The 20,904-nt window shown below is 39.0% G+C and overlaps 1 protein-coding gene across 1 annotated transcript in view; it reads left to right on the top strand.

Annotated features, from left to right (window-relative positions):
- Positions 1–1,081: 1,081 nt before the first annotated feature.
- The window catches only part of tnfaip6 (TNF alpha induced protein 6), a 28,525-nt gene continuing 8,702 nt past the window's right edge, over positions 1,082–20,904 (top strand). The window contains exons 1-3 of the mRNA XM_062966237.1: positions 1,082–1,322; positions 14,286–14,423; positions 19,498–19,659. Of these exons, the coding sequence (XP_062822307.1) occupies positions 1,232–1,322; positions 14,286–14,423; positions 19,498–19,659 (391 nt within the window). The 5' untranslated portion in view covers positions 1,082–1,231. The remainder of the gene's footprint in view (positions 1,323–14,285; positions 14,424–19,497; positions 19,660–20,904) is intronic.

The raw sequence follows: 20,904 nt of genomic DNA, 5'->3' as shown, positions 1-20,904 counted from the left end.
ACAACCGGTGGCCAAAAGTCACAAACAAATTATATTGTAATGAGTTTGTCTTGTAATCTGAGAAAATTGTGTGGATTGGCTTGTTTATTTGAGTGTGTATATAAATATAGATAGCCTGCAGGTATACATTTGTTCCTGGGCATTGACATCTTTAGCCAAAACTTTGATACCAGAGAAAGAAATAATGTGGATAGGTTCCTGCAGCCTAAAAACAAGGACAATTCAGAAAACCTTTTATTCAAAACTAGCATTATGCACCTGTGAAATGAAATAACCAGCTGAAGAAAGCCTTGTATAAGTAAACATTGAGAATCTTTGAGTAACCAAGCTGAAAGTGTCTTCTAAATCCCAGGATGATTTTTTAACTTTCAACAAGTTTCCGTCTTTCTAATGACTTCCATTTTGATGGCAAACCATATAGATCTATATTTTTTAAACATCCCAGTAAATCAATAGATACCACTTCGGCAGAAGGTAACGATGTAGTGATGCCGGCCACACGACCTAGGAGGCGTCTATGGACAATGCCAGCTCTTTGGCTTAGAAATGAAGATGAGCACCAACCCCCAGAGTCAGACATGACTAGACTTAATGTCAGGGGAAAACATTTACCTCCACCTATTTTTGTTGTATATGTTTTTAGCTGAATCCATGGATACAGAATCTGTGGGTATGGAGGGCTGACTGTAATTTAATGTCAGTTTTTATGTGGATAACATTCTCTTCCTCATCTTTCTCCCCAGGAATTCACATTCTTGTGTGTCGAGTTTGTCTTTGGACTGGTGTTTGAGTTATCACCTCCCAAGGCTTTAGTTTAGATCAGACTTTCCATGTCCAATTAAAAAAAGGACTGTGAAAGGAAACATCTTTGTCAGAAGGGTTTTCTTAATTGTGGTATACTTGTAAGTAGTAAACAAATATAATGTATTGAGCAAGTCAATAATTAAGTCTTTACTTTGACAAATTAAAGACAAAATCAAACATTCCCTTAGATGCTGGATAGAGTTTGAAGACTCATGAGTGGGAAGCGTAAAGTGAGTCACTCACACAAAAGCCAGGGACCAGTTTCAATTGTGAGCAGCACAGTTCAATTGGAGCAGGCTTGCTGACCTCACAGATGAAAATGCTATTTAAGATCTGGCAACCAGATGTTCCACCAGAAAATAGGCAGCTGCTAGCAGGGATTTCCAGGTCGCTTCAGCAGTGAAGACAAACGATTCTAGTAGAAGATATGATTGCATTTTTCCTCTTTGCCTTGCTCTGGGATAGAGCTCCTGGCTGGGGATTCAAGGATGGAGTTCTACATAACTCTATTTGGCTAGGTAAGCTATGTTCCCTCTCTGTTTCCGATGATAAAACTAGTTTACAGAAATAGCCACATTTTTCACATGCCATTGATGGAAAGCAATATCTTAATACATGTTTAACCAAATAAGGAATGATTGCATTCATTGTTCTTATTTTTAATGCAGAGATTACATTTGTGAAAAACGATGCTTCTGAAATGTGAGAAGCAACCATTTCTGAAAGTCTGAGCTGCACAGAAAACTCAAAGATAGAAATGTGGGGCGTGGGGGTGGGGAAGGGAGCTAAGAAGAAACAGCTGTGTAAGATACATATTGGCTTTTCCTTTGTACATGCCATAAACTCTCAGTTAACCAGAACTCTCAAACAACTGGACAAAAATCAAAGAAATATTACTTTTAAAATTAAAAGTAAAATAAATGTAAATAATAATAATAATCAATCAACTTTATTTGTATCCTGCCCCATCTCCCCATAGGGGACTTGGAGCAGCTAACATCATAAAAGACAGGTATTCAATGCCAACAAATAAATACATACATACATAATTTAATAAAACATGTAAAAAACACAACAGCACTTCAATAATTTAACGTCATAATTAAACAATACAACATACTACCACACTGAACAGTGCAAATGATGTTAAAAGCCGTATTCCTATGCTGTTCCATATTTCATCTGTAGAACTAAGTTACATGTTTGTCTTTATTTGTCTTAATTTATTTTGAATTACTGTATTTCAATATTAATAACAAGTCAATGCAGAGTTTATGTAATTGCAGTAGAGTCTTGCTTATTCAACATAAACCGGCCGGCAGAACATTGGATAAGCGAAAATGTTGGATAATAAGGAGGGATTAAGGAAAAGTCTATTAAACGTCAAATTACTTTATAATTTTACAAATCAAGCACCAAAACATCATGTTTTACAACAAGTCTGCCACTTGTTTGGGAGTGTGACTGCACTTGTGTTGTTGTTGGGCATGTTGGCCCACTGTGCATTGCTGCCTAGAGAAACAGCTGTGTATCCAGGCGGGAGGGAGACTGCATTGGATAATACAGAACGTTGGATAAGCGAAAATGTTGGATAATAGAGAGGGATTAAGGAAAAGCCTATTAAGCGTCAAATTACGTTATGATTTTATAAATTATTAAGCACCAAAACATCATGTTTTACAACACGTCTGCCACTTGTTTGAGAGTGTGGCTGCACTTGTGTTGTTGTTGGGCGTGTTGGACCCCTGCACGTTGCTGCCTAGAGAAACAGCTGCAGATCTGGATGGGAGGCAGACTGTGTTGGATAATACAGAACGTTGGGTAAGTGAAGGTTAATAAGCGAGACTCTACTGTATATAATATGAGGTGTATAACTGGAGCCCTGGTGGCTCAGTGTGTTAAAGCACTGAGCTGCTGAACTTGCAGACCGAAAGGTCCGAGGTTCAAACCCCGGGAGCGGCGGGAGCGGCCGCTGTTAGCTCCAGCTCCTGCCAACCTAGCAGTTCAAAAACATGCCAATGTGAGTAGATCAATAGGTACCGCTCCGGCAGGAAGGTAAAAGAGCTCCATGCAGTCATGCCGGCCACATGACCTTGGAGGTGTCTACAGACAACACGGGCTCTTCGGCTTAGAAATGGAGATGAGCACCAACCCCCAGAGTCAGACATGACTGGACTTAACATCAGGGGAATTATTTAGGCCTATTTTTAATAGTCTCAAGAAACTAGAAACTACATTTATCCGGAATCTATCAGTCATCATGTGTGCCGGTTACTTGAGAGTCTACTATATATGTAATAATATCTGGATGCCCCTTAAAGAAATGCATGTAGAAAATGTGTATGGTGAAAGAAATGGGGTTACAGCATTTCAGAGCAATTTTACTTCTTGTGCCCCATTACCCTTGTTCTTCTCATTTATTTTTCTACTTAACCATTTGTCTTTCTTATCTCTAACTCACTGCCGACCTGCTGCTTAGTTGCATACCCTGCGGTGGCCCTGCCTCTGTTTTGTAACAGCGGGATTTTACTCAGGAAAGCAAAGAACACACAAATCTTCCCACTATTTCAATAATTGCCTCTCAGGGCAGAACAAAGCAATGTGGGAATGCAGTTGATAGTGACAGCCTTCCACGATGTTTTGTTCCAACTTCACCTTGTAGCAGCATGTGAGCAGATTGGGGTTATAAAGCACAGAGATCTTGGTTTCAGGGAGCTCCCTGCTGAACTCCAACACTGCAGGATAAGCGAAGGCATTGCAATCTTTTTAGCAAGATGATATTTTACCAAGATGATTGTTACAAATAAGGCAAAGGTGCAGTGATGAAGATTACACAGCAGCTGAGTTTTATGGCCTCTGTGCCAGACTGGCAGTGAATCTGATTTGCTCCAAACTTAAGAGTATAAGCTAGAATCCAAGGTGCTAAGTCTTATGGCTGGTTCTACACTGGCCATTTAATATAGTTTGAACTGCATTATATGGCCAGTGTAGGACCAGCCTGAAGTGAGTTAGGATTCAGCCACTCTGGTTGCATTTTTTTTTTTTTGCTATAACCCAGAAGATATTTCCCACCCCACTGATATGGAGGCCACCCGGCACCATTGTGATAAGATTAGGATTTTAGTGTTCAAGACCAAAGACTGAGAGAAAGGGTAAGAAACCTTTTCCACTTGGACAACCATTCCCAGAAATCCCAACCAGCATGGCCAATGGAAAGGAGTGATAGTTGTTATCTAAAATACTTGAAGGTGATATAAAGCAGGCAGAGTGTGTTTACAAGGCAAGCGACATCTCTACACGATTAGCATTACAGCAAAGGGCCAATGACACTGATATTTGAAATCCATGTAATCAACCTCTTGTATATTGAAGAAATGAATTGCAGAAACCTGGGGCCCTTTCATATTTTATAATTACAGCACTATGATTGGCTACTTTGGCTGCATCCTATGGAATCCTAGGGTTTGCAGTTGATCAGAGGCACCAGTCCTAGGATTGCATAGGTTGTCGTCATAACAGGTAAAGTGGAATTATAGGGCTATAACTGTATATTGGTACAAGTCCCACAGAGTAATGGTTCCCATGTGTGCCTTGTTGTTGTTAAACAGAGTAAGATACTTCAAATGACTTCATTGTTTAACAGCATTATTCTGGCTTGGATTACAAGAAATTCTTGCCTTGTAACCCTAGACACAGTTAATGCTTGTGGGGAAGTAAGCGGTATCTCTTGGAACACTACCATTATCTGTCATAATAATAATAGTAACAGTAATAATAATAATAATTTTATTTCTTACCTGCCTCTCCTTATGGCTCAAGGCAGGTTACTGAACAATTAGAACACACAAGCACAGCCAAAAAACCCAAAAAAGACCCCACAAATACACATATTAAAATGTACTTCTATAAAAGTTACACACCAAAATGTATATCTATAAAATATATATTTAAATACACAAATTAATAAGATATATGCTTGGCATAATGGCAAGTCCATCATCAGGCAGGCATTTTTTTTTACTTTAAAGGATTTCTTATTACAAATTTGCTTTTGCTTTTTTTTTTCCTTCTTAATGATTGGGGGGGGGGGGGGGGTTGGATTTGATTTACTTCCAGGGCTTGACTAACCAACTGTGCTGTCCCCGTCCCCCCCCCCCCATTTCTCTCTTTTCTCCCTATCTATCTCTTTGTATGTTTGTGTGCATTTTTTTCTTATGGTTAATATTAAAGATAGATGCTGGCATGGGGTTGTTGTATGTTTTCCAGGCTGTATGGCCATGTTCCAGAAGTATTCTCTCCTGACGTTTTGCCCACATCTATGCCAGGCATCCTCAGAGGTTGTGATGCTGGCATGTTTGAACATCTACCACTGATTTTTATGTTTTATGATTCAAAACACATAGTCATCCTATTCTTTGCCTCCTTTCTTCATGCCCTGGCTTTAGTGCAGAGACCCTGGATTGCATCACACCAGAATTCCCTGTTACATCCAATCCAAGGTACCCTGATCAACCTGGGTCAACAAACCTGCCATGTATCTACAATCTACCATTAGAGCAGACTGCCATTATTCCATCATATAGGGCCCTGGGAGTTGTAGTTTGATTGAGGAATAGATATAACTCAATTAATGAAGCAGATATGTCCTTGGACATGGCTTCTTGACTAGGAAGATATTAGAATGTAACCTGAAGAGTGCAATGTAACAATTTATGGACACTACCACATGGAGGTCTACTAATACACAAGTAGGTACTATATATACTATATTGTTTTAATCTGTTTTGTGTAAAAATGATTCTTACTAAAAAAAAAAACTACATCCGTTCACTCAGTTTTATAGCGGAACAGTCCTGCGGGGTTTCCTTAAAAGATTTATGGAAACACAAGGGAATTCTAATGTAAGATGCAAGTGCTTCACTGGCTGGTCAGCCAACATGCATTTCTCAGGTTTCTATCTCTGTTTCCCTTCATAAAATAAGAAATTCTGCCACAGTTGAAAAGCGTATAGTCCACGCATTAATTTCTCCTTATAGCCTTTCCAAATGCAAGCATAAATATTTCTAAGCATGCAGATAGGTTTTTGATCTGCATGGAACATTTGAAAGTGCAGTCTAAGTCTCCTACAGAGAATGGTTTCCTCAGAATCATCTCTGCTATTTCAGGGGAACAACTTTTATGACCATTGTGATGACATCCAGCTGGGAATCGCCTGGTTTTTGGTGCCAAGTATTTACTTATTCTCAGATGTGTATACTTTCTAACATAATGGGTATATGTCTTCAGCTTTAGGGTGGTTAAAATAGGTTCAGAAAGTCAATTCAGTTCATGAGTGCACAGCAGCGGTGTGAGCGGCCGCTGTTAGCTCCAGCTCCTGCCAACCTAGCAGTTCGAAAACATGCCAATGTGAGTAGATCAATAGGTACCGCTCCAGCAGGAAGGTAATTGCACTCTATGCAATCATGCCAGCCACATGACCTTGGAGGTGTCTACGGACAACGCCGGCTCTTCGGCTTAGAAATTGAGATGAGCACCAACCCCCAGAGTCAGACATGACTGGACTTAATGTTAGGGGAAACCATTCCTTTTGGTTGTCTAAGTCAAAAGAGACAGCAGTATGGTCCTCTCTTGCATGTATAAAAAGCTATCTGAACTAGCTGTTTAGATTTCCTTCACCCTTAATAGTGGGACAGAAATCCTTGGTAGCCCCTAAAGGCAACAAACAGCACAACACAGAACCTGTGGCAAATATAACTCTTAATATGTTTTGTTGCTTTATTGTTGTTGCCATGCACCACATACAGAACTACTGTTTGCATACAGTATACATTTCCTTTCTTGTGTGTAATGAGGTCTGTGGTTTTTGACTTATGGTGACCCTTAGGTGCGGTGGGGTTGAAAGTGGGTGACTCACCCAAGGTTACCCAGTGGGTTTCCATGGTTGAGTAGTGATTCAAACTCTGGTCACCGGAGTTGTAATCCAGCACTCTAACCACTATACTATACAGGGGGCACATTGAGAACTTAGGTTGATGTGACACAAGGCTGATATAGTTTAACCCAAGGGAAAGTTGCTTTAATGTGACTTTCCCGCAAGTTAAGCTAACTCGGGGGGAAACCCAAGTCCTGAGCCAGATGTCGCTGATGTCAGCCAATGTGTTTCAAGTTCCAGGTAGACACAGGGGGATTAGGGCTCTCTTGAAGGTGATTGCTCAGTGGCACCAAACCATGTTTGGCATGGCTGGACTCCTTGCCACTTCCTGGGCAAGTGAGGGAATGCCATATTGAGCCCACTTTATGGGTTAGTATGCAAGGACCCTGGCTCACCATTTACAAATATGGAAACATAAAAAAATCAGCAAACATTGTGGACATTTGCTTCCCCTACATATCTCCCATCTAAACCTCCCCAGTAGGCGAAGAGGAAGGAGAAGTATTTCCTACAGTATGAGTAACCCCATATAGGCTTGAATCAAGCAACTGGAGAGGTAGCTTGTAGGAGGAAATGAGAACTGACCGTTGCAAATCTGAGAAAATTCTGATCAGGTATTCACATGTGTACTGAAAACAGAAGGAGGAGAAGCATATCAACCCCTCTCCTTTGCCCCACCTTTCCCCTCTTCTGTAACCTTGAAGCAGAGAGTCTCCATTATATCCATAAACATTTACCGCATGGATTTTTCATAGGTTCTGCTTACTTGTAGCATCTCCATGGATAGTGGTGACTGTCTGCTTCAAACTTATAATTTTCCATGCATAGATGGTGACAGCAATGAAGGCATAACACGTTCTCCCTCACTGAGTGTTACATGCACATGTATTTTAATGCCTTAAGAGGGATAAATAATAGTTGTCTAATTCTGTTGAGTTTGCAGCAGTTTGTATCTATCACTGTTCTTCTTGAAGTTGCTTATTGATGTTCACCTCCAAGTAGTTTCTGACCTATGGTGAACCTAAGGCTTATAACCTTATTTTTTTGGCAAGATTTGTTCATAGGAGGTTTACCTTTGCTTTTTAGTGAGACTAGAAGAATATAACTTGTTGAAGGCCACCCAATGGGTTTCCATGGTCAAATGGTCCCCAGAATTCTAATCCAAAACTCAATCACAAATTGACTGTTCATGAAGTTGCATACACAACATATTTCTGTATTGTTCAATGAACAGGATTACATTACAATAAATTCTGGAAACCAGAGTTCAATTCCCCACTTGGCCATGGAAACTGACTGGGTTACCTTGCAGAGGTCATACTTTCTCAACTGCAGAAAGCCCCATGCTAGGGCTGCCTTAGAATTACCATAAATCAGATACTTTAAGGCACAAAACAACAACAACAACAACAAATCTCTTTCCCAGAAAAAAAAACCTGTATTGACTGAAGTCATGTTGAGAGACCTCTTGCGGGTTATTTTTGGCTTTGCTTCCTATGATACAAGCAGCCATAATCTACAGTGGACAAAAGCTTTCTTGGAAGAGCTATCATGATATTCTAGTTGTGCGGTTGCCGCTAAGAACACAAACTTTGCTGTTTCACTTGGTTAGCCACCCTTGTGAAGCAATGCCCATGTGGGCTAGGCCACACAAACAAGTTTTCCATTTAAGCCAGAGTACGTTACATTTTTAGCCTTAACACAATCCACATACTTCATACTGGTAGATGGGCAAATAGGGATGTTACCCATACAGCAGCATATCTAGAAACAACCTTACCAACTGTTGACACAACTGTTCAGAAATTAAGGAACAATGTGTTTTGTACCTTAAGAGGTGGTTCATGGACGGGAAACTTGCAGAGACAAAAATGAATGTGCACTGACACTGGTAGTATGGAGGGCAAGGGGGACACTGGAAACACAAAAGGAAACAGGGATGCGAATGTAAGAGGTAGAACATATTGGTCAAAGAAAGGCATTGATATACAATTTCTGAACTCAGACATTTTGGTCAACTGGGGAGGGGGGCAGTCCAATTATTTGGGAGGAAGAGATGTACAGGTGCTAAAAGCTCTTTGGTGTGAGCAAAATAACTTTTACAAGTAAAAAAGATGGGTCTTTTTACAAAATCTCAACAGATCTAGACCACCCACAGGTGCAGTTCAAAAAAAACAACAAAGACTGTTGTTTCTGTAGCAACTGCAAATTATCCCCCAAAGGTCTTTCAATAACATATTGACTCTTCTAAAATAGAAGTTAGATTGTGGTTTTTTGTTTATTTGTTTTAAGACTGAGAATCCCATATTCTCCTGTTGCCGATCCAACCACAGCGAGACAATCCTCTCTAGCTTTAAATTTGTACTTCTGTTCTGATTCCCAGAGACTTCATAGTGGTTGAGACAAAGAGCATAGAAAATGCTAAGGTGATGCCTGTCCCTCGAGTCTGCAATTATAGCAGTTCAATGCCATTTTAACTGTAATGGCTCAATGCTATGGAATCCTAGGATTTGTTGTTTGTTGTGGCATCAGAGCTCTTTGACAGAGAAAAGTAATTACTTCACAAACCCATGGATCCCAGTACGCTATAACATTGAGCCATGGGAGTTAATGTGGTGTAGAAGTGCTATAATTATGCAGTGCGGTTACTACATACAACTTCTGGGACTTGGAGTCCATTTGAAGGCTCACATAATTCTTATACTTAGTGTAAAGAAATATTTCCAAAACCAGTGTCTTTCAGGTGTCTTAAATAACAACCTCTATCAATCATAACCAGCATGGTGACCTTGAGTGGTATGGATTATGTCTGGAGAACACTTATAGAAGTAGAGATAAAGCATTGCTGAAATGAACATTTTCCTGGAATGCCCTGTTAGATTGTCAAGATTTGACATTTTCACCCTTCTTCTCCACACTTGGACTGGGTGGAGTTTATTTATTTATTATTTACTTTTGGTATTTATATATGGCCCTTCTCAATCCCAAAGGGGCCTCTTGGCGGCTTACAGTTTACGTGCATTAAAAGCAGCATATGGGCATATACTGCTGGGGTCTGGTGAGGATTGAGAAGGAAATGTAATGGTTTCAAAATGGAACCCAGTCACCAGAAGTTTAAAGGAAAAGAAACACACACATCCCAACAATCATTGACAGAAATACAATTGCTAGACCCCACTAGAGTAGATCTACTAAATCAGTAGCTGAACAATAAGACAAAATTAATGACCTTTCATTGGTTCAGTGACTTTACTCTAGTTGGGACTAGCCATTGGAATTTGGCCAGTGTCCCTGAGGGTGTGGAACTTTTAGAATCTTTTAGTCGTGTACAGGCTAGATTGGTTCTGAGAAGCCTTTAGACCAGTGTTTCTCAAACTGTGATCCTCCAGATGTTTTGAACTTCAGCAGCTAAGCTGGCTGGGATTCTGGGAGCTGACATCCAAAATACCTGGAAGACCACAGTTTGAGAAACACTGCTTTAGACATATTTCACTTGGCTCTTTCCTACCATGTCCAATAAGTGTATATTGCTCAATATCTTCATTGCAGTCCTCTGCAATGTACTCTTGCATTATCATTCACTTTGTTTGGGCTGAGCTGGACAATAATTTCATACCACATGGTGTTCCAAGACAACAATATGTCATTGTTGGGGTTTTCCAGACACCCTTTCTCTTCTGAGTGGGCCATGTTGTGGTGATCATCTATTGCAGCTAGCCAAATGACATTATTGAAGTACTTCATCAAGTGGTTCTGTTGTGAAATCACTTCTCTTTAACAACTACAGTAGAGTATCACTTATCCAAGTGATAACGGGCCAGCAGAAGCTTGGATAAGCGAATATCTTGGATAATAAGGAGGGATTAAGGAAACACCTATTAAACATCAAATTAGGTTATGATTTTACAAATCAAGCACCAAAATATCATGTTATACAACAAATTTGACAGAAAAAGTAGCTCAATACGCAGTAATGTTATATTGTAATTACTGTATTTACGAATTTAGCACCAAAGTATCATGATATATTGAAAACATTGACTACAAAAATGGCTTGGATAATCCAGAAGCTTGGATAAGCAAGGCTTGGATAAGTGAGACTCTACTGTACTTTATATCTAGCTGTAGTTGTTAAGTAAGCAGTGACTCCTGCACCAGTGGTTGCAGATCCTTTGTTGATTTCAATAATATTATGGAGGGGAAGGCTATCAGTGGCTACTTAACATGATCTGTATGTATTCACACACACATATACAAGCACACACGTAAGAACCCAAGGCAATGTGTCTCTGTATACCAGTTGCTCGCTAGGTGGATATGGAACCCACATAGGTCAGTGGTATTGTACTAGGTCCACTTGTGGGACTCTTATACACCTCTAGTATGGATCACAATTTTGGACTAGAACACTAGTTGAAACAGCAGGACTGTTCTTATGTTCTTAAATTTCTAAATATTTATTTATTTTATTTATTTACAGCATTTATATTCTGCCCTTCTTACCCCGAAGGGGACTCAGGGCGGATCACATTACACATATAGGCAAACATTCAATGCCTTTTAACATAGAACAAAGACAAACAAACATAGGCTCCGAGCGGGGCTCGAACTCATGACCTCCTGGTCAGAGTGATTCATTGCAGTTAATTGCACTGGCTTGCTCTCCTGCCTGCGCCACAGCCTGGGCCTATCTCCCTCCTCCCACAGCATTATGTGATTGAAGTATTTATTCAGTGGTGATGTGAGTCTTCTAACTAGTATTAGTAAACACACAACAAGAAAATGAATGCATGGTGTGTGTGTGGTGGGGGGGGTGTGTGTGTGTGTAAAATAGGACAATCCCTAATACAAGCTAATATTCCCAGCAAGCATAGAGAAATCATTGGTATCCATTCCATGACCCTTTCTGTGATATATTTCATGTGTAAAATAGAACCTTCTTGGGCTTTAAGCCAAAACATACAATAGAATCACTCTGTGGGACTCCTAGCAACATGGCATCCAATATGATTCTATGGTCCATGTCTATCAGAGGCCTAGAGAGAAGACATCTATTGCTAGGTCACCCTGTTTGATTCTATGGTATTCAAAGATCTTTATTATTGAAATCATATGCTTTGTGTGTGTGTGTGTGTGTGTATGTGTATACACATGCACACACACACACACACATGAATATATATAATATTAATATTAATAATAATATTATGTTGTAATACAATGTAATAATAATTATAATTCACTATTATAATAGTATATTTATATTACAAGCAGTATTACTAATAATATTGCAATATAGTTGTATAATATAATATATTGTATGTATATATACTTGTAAACCGCCCTGAGTCCCCTTCGGGGTGAGAAGGGCGGTATATAAATGTCGCAAATAAATAAATAAATAATATTCAATGAACTCGCATAATAAGCAGGTCTAGTATAGTCTCATAAAAGACCCTTCTATCTATAGAGGTACACTATGTTAAACCTTGTTTTTGGTTTCAGAACAGAAATAACATGGTTTAAATGTATGCTCCTTGAAGTGGACTTTAAAATTTAAAATCTGTGTTTAAAACAGCATGGTATGCAATCATATTTACATTATTCCTTTTCATTTTTAACAATCACCCCCTTTCATGGCCTCCTGTTCAAAATTCTGATCCAGTTCATGACAGCTTAGCTTCAAAGTTTCTTCATGGCAGCAAATACTCCTGGAACCTCCTAAGGTCTTGTTATAATCCATTAACTTTCTGTTTCCCTTTGCCAAGAAATAAAACACAGCCTTCAAGCTTATTGGAACACTCTGGTCTTGTCGACTCATTGGCTTTCTCAGTACTAGGAACCTCTGTGGCAGAAAGATTGGCAAAGTTGTAAGATTTTGAAAACATAGCTACCTCATCTTCTGTAAAAAATAAAAAATGAAAAAAGAGAGAGAGAGAGAGAGAGAGAGAGAGAGAGAGAGAGAGAGAGAGAGAGAGAGAGAGAGAGAGATTTTTAAACTGTGTTATCCTCTTTTGTAGTGGTGGAGCTAGCATGATGTCGCTGTACAGTTGTTGGACTATGACTCTGGAAACTACTAGGATTTACTTGGCCATGGAAGTGTCCTTGAACAAGTTGCATTCTCTTAGCCAAGAGGCCAACCCCCTCTGAACAAATGTTAGCAAGACAACCTTGTGATAGGGTTGCCTTAGGGTCAACATAAGTTGAAAACAGCTTGAAGGCATTCAACAACAGGAGCAATTCCTGCTAATATGCAGGTTGAATTGACAGGGTATTTCACAACTGTTAAAATTACTGACAAGCCATTTTAAAGCTTTCATATAATGAAAAATGTGATTTCAAGCGGCTACAGTTCCATTATTATGCATTGCCATTGCCAGCCCTGCATGTCCAAAAACCCTAGTTATTCCACTTGGAGGGCACTCCAACAAATTCTTCATTGGGAATAAGCCATTTTTAATATTCCAACCCAGCATGGGTAAAACTGGGCTATTATCCAAACCTTTCATTATCTTAATGTTATGGGTATTCCAGAAACCATGCAGATAAAGGAAGCTGCATTGAATCCCTGTCAAAATATCATTGCATGCTTTTGTATTCCATTTACTTTATTTTTTAAGTCATTGGTTAGTCATAACTTTGTAGTAGGATTCTGTGTGATGCCTTGTGGATGCCATGATTATTCTGGTTCATCTTTTAGCTAGTAGCAGCTGGTGGTTTCTACATCACTGAAGCAATGGATCTGCTCTAGGTTTGAATCTTAACTTGAAAGGAACTACCAAAGTGATAAGCCATGCTCCCCAAATGGGTTACGGGCATAGGACCCATGTGAAAATGCAAACCACAAATAACATATTTTCTAACATGAGGAAATATCTCCAGGTCCAGTGGAAACTGATTCTATGGTTAGCTTCCACTGGACCTAGAGATTCCTGTAGGCATTCTCTTTGGCATCTCTAGGTCCTTCAGTGTTTCACTGGAGGACCTAGAGATTCTTAGAGGGAACATTTAAAATCAAATCCATGAATAATCAAATCCACAAAATACAAACCCACAAATGTGTGGGTTGACTGTACATGATGTATAACTTCTTTAAAATCCAGATTCACTGCCTCATTAACATGGAAACCACCCATTATTGCTCCCAACTTGATTCAGTAGGGATTTCAGAGCATAAATATTGATAAGACTAGTATTGTGGAGCCACGTTTTGTCCAAAATTAGACATTTGTAACTCAGATGGCCATGGGAATCTCCTGGGGCCAAAAATAGGCATTGGAGTGCCACATGTGGTCCACAGGCCTACCTTAGGCCATATTGGCCCAGGCTTCTGGCACCTGAAGTCCAAAACATCTGGAAGGAAGAAGATTCTTTATCCTTGTACAAGGAGTGAGGTTTAGTAACCAAATCTATGTTTACCTGTGACCAAATCAATGGGATGCTCTTATTTTCAGGGTCCTGGTTTCCAGGGAGAGTGGAAAGTCAACTAAAATCCTCATAAATATGAATGCTAAAAAAACTCATTGTACCTTTGGCTTTGGCTTCACAGAGCGAGCAGCAGGGGTCTACCACAGAGAAGGAAGAACAGGAAAATACCAACTCACGTACGCAGAGGCCAAAGCAGTATGTGAATATGAAGGAGGACATCTAGCCACATATCAACAGCTGGAAGCTGCAAGAAAAATAGGTATGAGCACATCATATATGGAATTGCTACTGTGTTTCCCCAAAAATAAGACAGCGTCTTATATTAATTTTTGCTCCCAAAGATGCACTAGGTTTTATTTTCAGGGGATGTCTTATTTTTCCATGAAGAAGAATTCACATTTATTGCTGAACAAAAAAATGAACATTTATTATATATTGTACAGTAGTTGTCATCACAAACCAGCATAACCAGACAAACTATGAATCCTATCAAGAATTTCTTATTACTACCAATATTTCCATGTATAACACTTTATGGTACGTACATTTACCAATCCTGCATGCTCTGGTATTCTGTTCAGCAGGCATCCTTCCAAACAAGAACTTTGCTAGGTCTTACTTTCAGGGGAGACCTTATATTTAGCAATTCAGCAAAACCTCTACTAGGTCTTATTTTCTGGGGATGTCTTATTTTAGGGGAAACAGGGTATTAGGAAGCAGACTATGGGGTACTTGCGGTGCATATAAAATGGGGAGGGCTGCCTGTGAGCTGCATGCAATATTTCAGGGCCATTTATATTAAATATGCCTTGGATATGAAGATGAGAGAACAGAGATGTTTCATGCTCACATAATTCTAAAGAGAAATGAAATGGATGTACAAGTACGCCTCACTTCACAAAGTCGTTGTGTTTCTAGGTTTTACTTCTTTAACATGAACTTTGCTACCAAAGGCAGAAATAACATGGAAAGAATAAGGAAATGTTACTTCCCCACAGACACTTTTCATTCAAAGCTAACAAAGCATGTGTGAAACAAAACAACCAGTTCAGTCTTGCATAAGTAACCAAAATATTTAGAAATTCATAGGATAGTTTGTATCATTAATGGTCTAGACCAGGGGTCCCCAAACTAAGGCCCGGGGGCCAGATGCGGCCCTCCAAGGTCATTTACCTGGCCCCCGCCCTCAGTTTTATAATATAATATTTTATATCATTTTAAATAATATAATATATTGTATATACATATAATATTATAATAATATAATGTTATACAATATAATACTAATAATACCATATAATAGTATTAATTATATGATATATATTACATATAATATTACAGTATAGTGGAATAGTTCAATATAGTAATATATAATGCTAATATTGTGCTATGCTAATAATATAATATATTGTATGTGCATACAGCTGCTCAGAGTCCCCTTCAGGGTGAGAAGGGCGGGATATAAATGTAATAAATAAATGTAGTAAATGAATAAATAAATAATTTTAGACTTAGGCTCGCCCAAATTCTGAAATGACTTGAAGGCACACAACAACAATTAACTTGACTATCTCATTGGCCAGAAGCAGGCCCACACTTCCCATTGAAATCCTGATAGGTTTATGTTGGTTACAATTGTTTTCATTTTTAAATATTGTATTGTACTTTCATTGTTGTTGTTGTTTTGCACTACAAATAAGACATATGCAGTGTGCATAGGAATTTGTTCGTTTTTTTTTTTCCAAATGATAATTCGGCCCCTCCACAGTCTGAAGGATTGTGGACCGGCCCTCTGCTTTAAAAGTTTGAGGACCCTGGTCTAGACTGCCCTCAGAAGAAGCCACACACATCTTCTCAAACCCACTGTGGCAGTGGGTTAGAGTCTGCATGGTCCAATTTGGCCTAGTCCCACTGGACTGTCACCTCACATGTCCATGTTATGATTGACGTTTCCAGCCAGTCGAATTGCTCCATGTGAGCTCCTGGCCATTGCAGGCACATCTACTGACATCAACTGAGGCAACATATGAACATAAAGGAGGGAACCCAACTTCTTCCAGTTTGTGGGGATACCTCTGCTGATGTCAGAATGGGGCAACTGCAATGGCTAGGAGCTCACATGGAGCTCTATGGATAGCTGGGAGCAATAACAGCAGAAACACGGGCATAACCCTTCCCCTTTTCCCTATCATAATACGGGCAGTGGGGGTGGTGCCCTTGTCTGAATTGGATCCAATCCTACTGTCCACACTGTCTTTCCCGAAGCCATGGGATTACACTGGAGCATCTCCCAACCTTTCCTAACATGGAACTAAAACAGTGATACTTACCAGAAGTGGAGAAACTTCATTGGGGCAGCCAGAAATGATCTCAGGGTGAGTCTATGTTATAATGCCAAGCCCTTTGTCAGATGGTGCACATATATTGTATAATTAATGCAGTTTGACAGCACTTTAACTGCCATGGAAGCTATAGTTTTACTAAGCCTACAACTTCTTTGCCAAAGAATGCTGGTGCCTCATCAAACTACAACTCCCATAATTCCATAACATTGAGCTATGATAGTTAAGGTGGTGTCAAACTGCATTAATTCTCCAATGAAGATGCACCCTGAGCAATGCCTGTAATTTGAATGCACTGCTACAAAATGAACAATAAGAATGGAAGTGAAAACATATGGACCCCAACTGCTATGGTGACAAATTCCAATAGTTAATTATTGCTAAAATAGTTAAATTTTGTTTCGGGTTGTTGTGTGTTTTCGGGGCAGTATGGGCATGTTCCAGAAGTATTATCTCCTGACATTTCAACCACATCTTTAGCAGGCATCCTCAGAGGTTGTGAGGTACCTCACAACCTCTGAGGATCCCTGCCATAGATGTGGGTGAAACATCAGGAGAGAATACTTCTGGAACATGACCATATAGCCCGGAAAATACACAACAACCATGTGAATCCAGCCATGAAAGCCTTTGACAACACATTAAATTTTGTTTACTAGTGATTACATTATATGCTTTTTAGGGCTTATTTTCTCTTTGTTTCTGACTCAGTACAAGATAGCTTCCTATGTTCCAATCCTGGGATATTCAATGAAACTAGAACTTTAGAAAATAACAACTTTAGTTGTGACATTTCCCAGTGGATTATGCTCTGTCATCTCCGTGCCAAAAACTCTGAGTAGTGCAAGCAGTTCAGTGACAGATTTCATTTTCTGTTCACCCATCTGTTCTCCCACATACAAACAATTCTGAGTAAATGTTACCCAATAAAAACATATACAGGCAGTCCCCAAGTTACAAACAAGATAGATTCTGTAGGTTTGTTCATAAGTTGAAATTATTTGTAATTCGAAACAGGTACATTTCTAAAGTGTAACTCCATATACACAGATAGATTGGTAGACAGTTTGGATAGCATAGGGAAGGATTAACACGCCTGTGGTATTTGTTTGCTGTCTGTGCCCATGTTTAGTAGATTTCACCTCACTTTCGGTCCCTATGATAACTGGACTTTGAAAAAAGTGGCTTGTTGTGGAAACAAGGATTGGTGATTTCTCTCGCTTCCTGTTGTCTCATCCCGTTCTTAACTATGGACCTTATCACATTGAAGTAGCCCTGCATCATATGATAGACTCCGGCAGATTCTGTCCTGGCGGATTCTGTCCTGTCCTGGGAAAAAACCTCATCTGATGAGGTTGTATGAGTTGTTTATAAGTTGGATGTTTATAACTTGGGGACTGCCTTTATTCAGACTAATCCAATCACTATAATGCCTGTTGTATGAGGACTGCAGTCCTACACGTTGCACTTTGGCCTGAACAAATGGGCAAACTGTACAATTTATTTATACCCACATTTTTCTGATCTGGAGATTGATTGGAAATCAAGCAATACAAATAATCCTGTTACACATGAACAGTTCTAGAAAGATTCAATTTATTGATAAAATAAGTCACCACAATGAGAAATGGCCACACTATTTGATAAATGGACAAATGGCACACTTCTGACTTCTTGGCTAACTCCTCTGCATAGAAAGTTATCAATCTAAGTTGTAGTGCAGCTTTCTAAAGCTCAGGACATATTTGGAGCTCGTCAGCTTCTCTTCTAATAACTTCAGATACTCACTGTGTTGTGCTTGCCATGAAATACCTTGCATGTAGTCAACAGATAAAGTCTTTTATGGAAAATGGTTGCATGACAATTATCGTCAGCCCATCACATTTGCTGATTTCACTTTTTGCTGATTTTATTGTTTGTGTATTTGATTAATATGCTATCACAAGAAATCTCTAAGTCTTCCTGCATGACTTCTGTAGAAGTTGAATACAGAATTGCATTAGAGGATATAGGGATTCCAAGAGAGAACACTTCTCTGGGTATCAGTAGGTCTTTCAGTGCAACTTTTTGGTCAACTTCCAGCAGAAGGTGACCATAATCATGCTGGAGGATCTACATCAGTGGTTTTCAACCTGTGGGTCCCCAGGTGTTTTGGCCCCCAACTCCCAGAAATCCCAGCCATTTTACCAGCTGATTTCTGGGAATTGAAGACCAAAACATCTGAGAACCACAGATCTAGAGATTCCCAGGGAGGTATTTTTCCACTTTCACTGGGAACCCCAGTGCTGACTGTAATACAAGCTTATTCATAAAGATATATCAGAGGTATTTTTTGTAATTTTATTATTAGTGATATTGGCATAAACAAAACATACCCAAACCTAAATCTGAAGTTCTCAGAGGGACAATTTCAGGTTTCAGTAGAGTAACAAGGGCCACACTTACAGCAAGTTTTCTCTTAGGTATTGTTAAAATTACTTTTAAGCAGTACATTAAAAATGTACCACAACAGCCACAGATATGGGTGTTTATACAGAGTCTGAAATACTCTTTATGTTTACATACACAATACATGGCAACCCTGATAATACAATATTAGGCTGTTTGCAGAGAAACTAAATTGACACATTTTCTGTCAGTAGAATTTTGTAAATCTGTAGTAAAACCCAAAATTCATTGTCTTTCATAAGCCTGAATGGAACTGCTAAACAGTATAATTGCTGAGTTTGAGTAACCATCTGCATCCAATTGTCATTTATTATTTGTAAGTGAAAACAGCACTTTTTCTTCTAAGAGACAAAGGGGATGGCACATTTTAAGAAACATAAACATGCATGCCAAAATGATATTACTAGCCAGGCTTAACTTAATTTAAAATAATTGGATGCCTATTATTGTTTTGGCCAGAAAACAAAAGGTTATTAATCTGAACCATAATGCATCTTTCTTAATCAATGCTGAATTGTTATAACAGAGCCATTTATCTCCCAGGGTTCCATATGTGTGCTGCTGGCTGGTTAGAGAAGGGAAGAGTTGGCTATCCCATTGTAAAACCTGGAAGCAACTGTGGCTTTGGAAAGACGGGGATCGTGGACTATGGTTTTCGGCTCAATCGAAGCGAGAAATGGGACGCTTACTGTTATAATCCCAATGGTATGTGAACAACAAACATATTTCACAATGCTTCATACAACTGTGATATATCTTTCCTTGCAGAAATCCTTACACTGATCCTAATGATTATGCCTGTTAGATGAGGTTACACATTATATACTGCAGCAGGACAATACTTCATTCCCAAATCTTTTGCTAGTAGTGTTTTGTTTTAAAAATTGAAAGAGGAAGAAATTAGCTTTGGGTACACGTTCTTCTTTTCCTAGGTTGGTAGAACGTTTCTTCTCTTATTAAACAAAACATTCAGATACAGGAGGAGCAAAACAGCAAAAGTTGTGTAGATTTGGGCTAGTGAAAAAATTATTTAAACCGCAGTAATGTAAAGTAGAAGGTGTAAAAGCTAGGGGAAAGCAATAAATTATACCACATCTTAGTTAATTAACTACAGGTTTTTCTGTATCATCTCCCAACCCACAAGGTTTTCCAAAGCAATGAACATATAGAAACCCATTAAAACAATACAAAACATAAAAAATATAAAAACTTTGAGATAGTCATTTAAAACCTCAAAAGCTGTCTAAAAACAACCCTAAAACCCAGTTTTATTACAGAACAGAAATTTCAAGCACTGGTTGTCACCACTAGAAGCTTACACAAGATAGGGCCTGCTTTTCTTGAGTAGGGAGTCCTGTAGTTGAGGTACTCATACAGAGAATTTCCTATTATGGCACCTATCAATCATATTTCAAGAAGTTTTGGGACATACAAACTGGCCTCTTTGAAGATCTCAAATTTCTGGCAGACTCATATGGGAAGAGGAAATATTTCAGATATCTTGGGCCTAAGTCATTTCGGGCTTTGTCGAACCATGAATTGTATTTGGAAGTAAATTAGAAGGCAGTGTAGTTTGTACAAAACTAGTGTTATTTAGTCTCTAAAATATATACCTAACCTGACTGCTGCATCAGCTTATTACAGGTGTTGCAAACCAAGTTGAAAATGCAGAAGTACTCTGCACTTAATTAATTCAGCAGAACAAAGATGAGAAAATGAAACTTTGCCCTTCCAGCAGGCAAACTGTTACACCCTCTTCTATTCTAGTTAGTCTATTCTTCCTAATTAAGAATGTTTTCCATCTTGACCCCACTCTGATGTTGTTGTTCACACGAGCTCCAGATTTCATATGTGAAATGCTGGAAGGAATGTAACAGTGGACAGAAAGAAGGTTAAGCTGTTTAATACATTATTTTTCTCAGTTTTCTAAAAAAAAATGTGTTTTAACTT

The sequence above is a fragment of the Anolis carolinensis genome, chromosome 1 (genome assembly GCF_035594765.1).
Source record: "Anolis carolinensis isolate JA03-04 chromosome 1, rAnoCar3.1.pri, whole genome shotgun sequence".
NCBI classification, from domain to species: Eukaryota; Metazoa; Chordata; class Lepidosauria; order Squamata; family Dactyloidae; genus Anolis; species Anolis carolinensis.
Note: the sequence above shows the minus strand (reverse complement) of the source record. Positions and strands in the feature narration are given on the sequence as shown.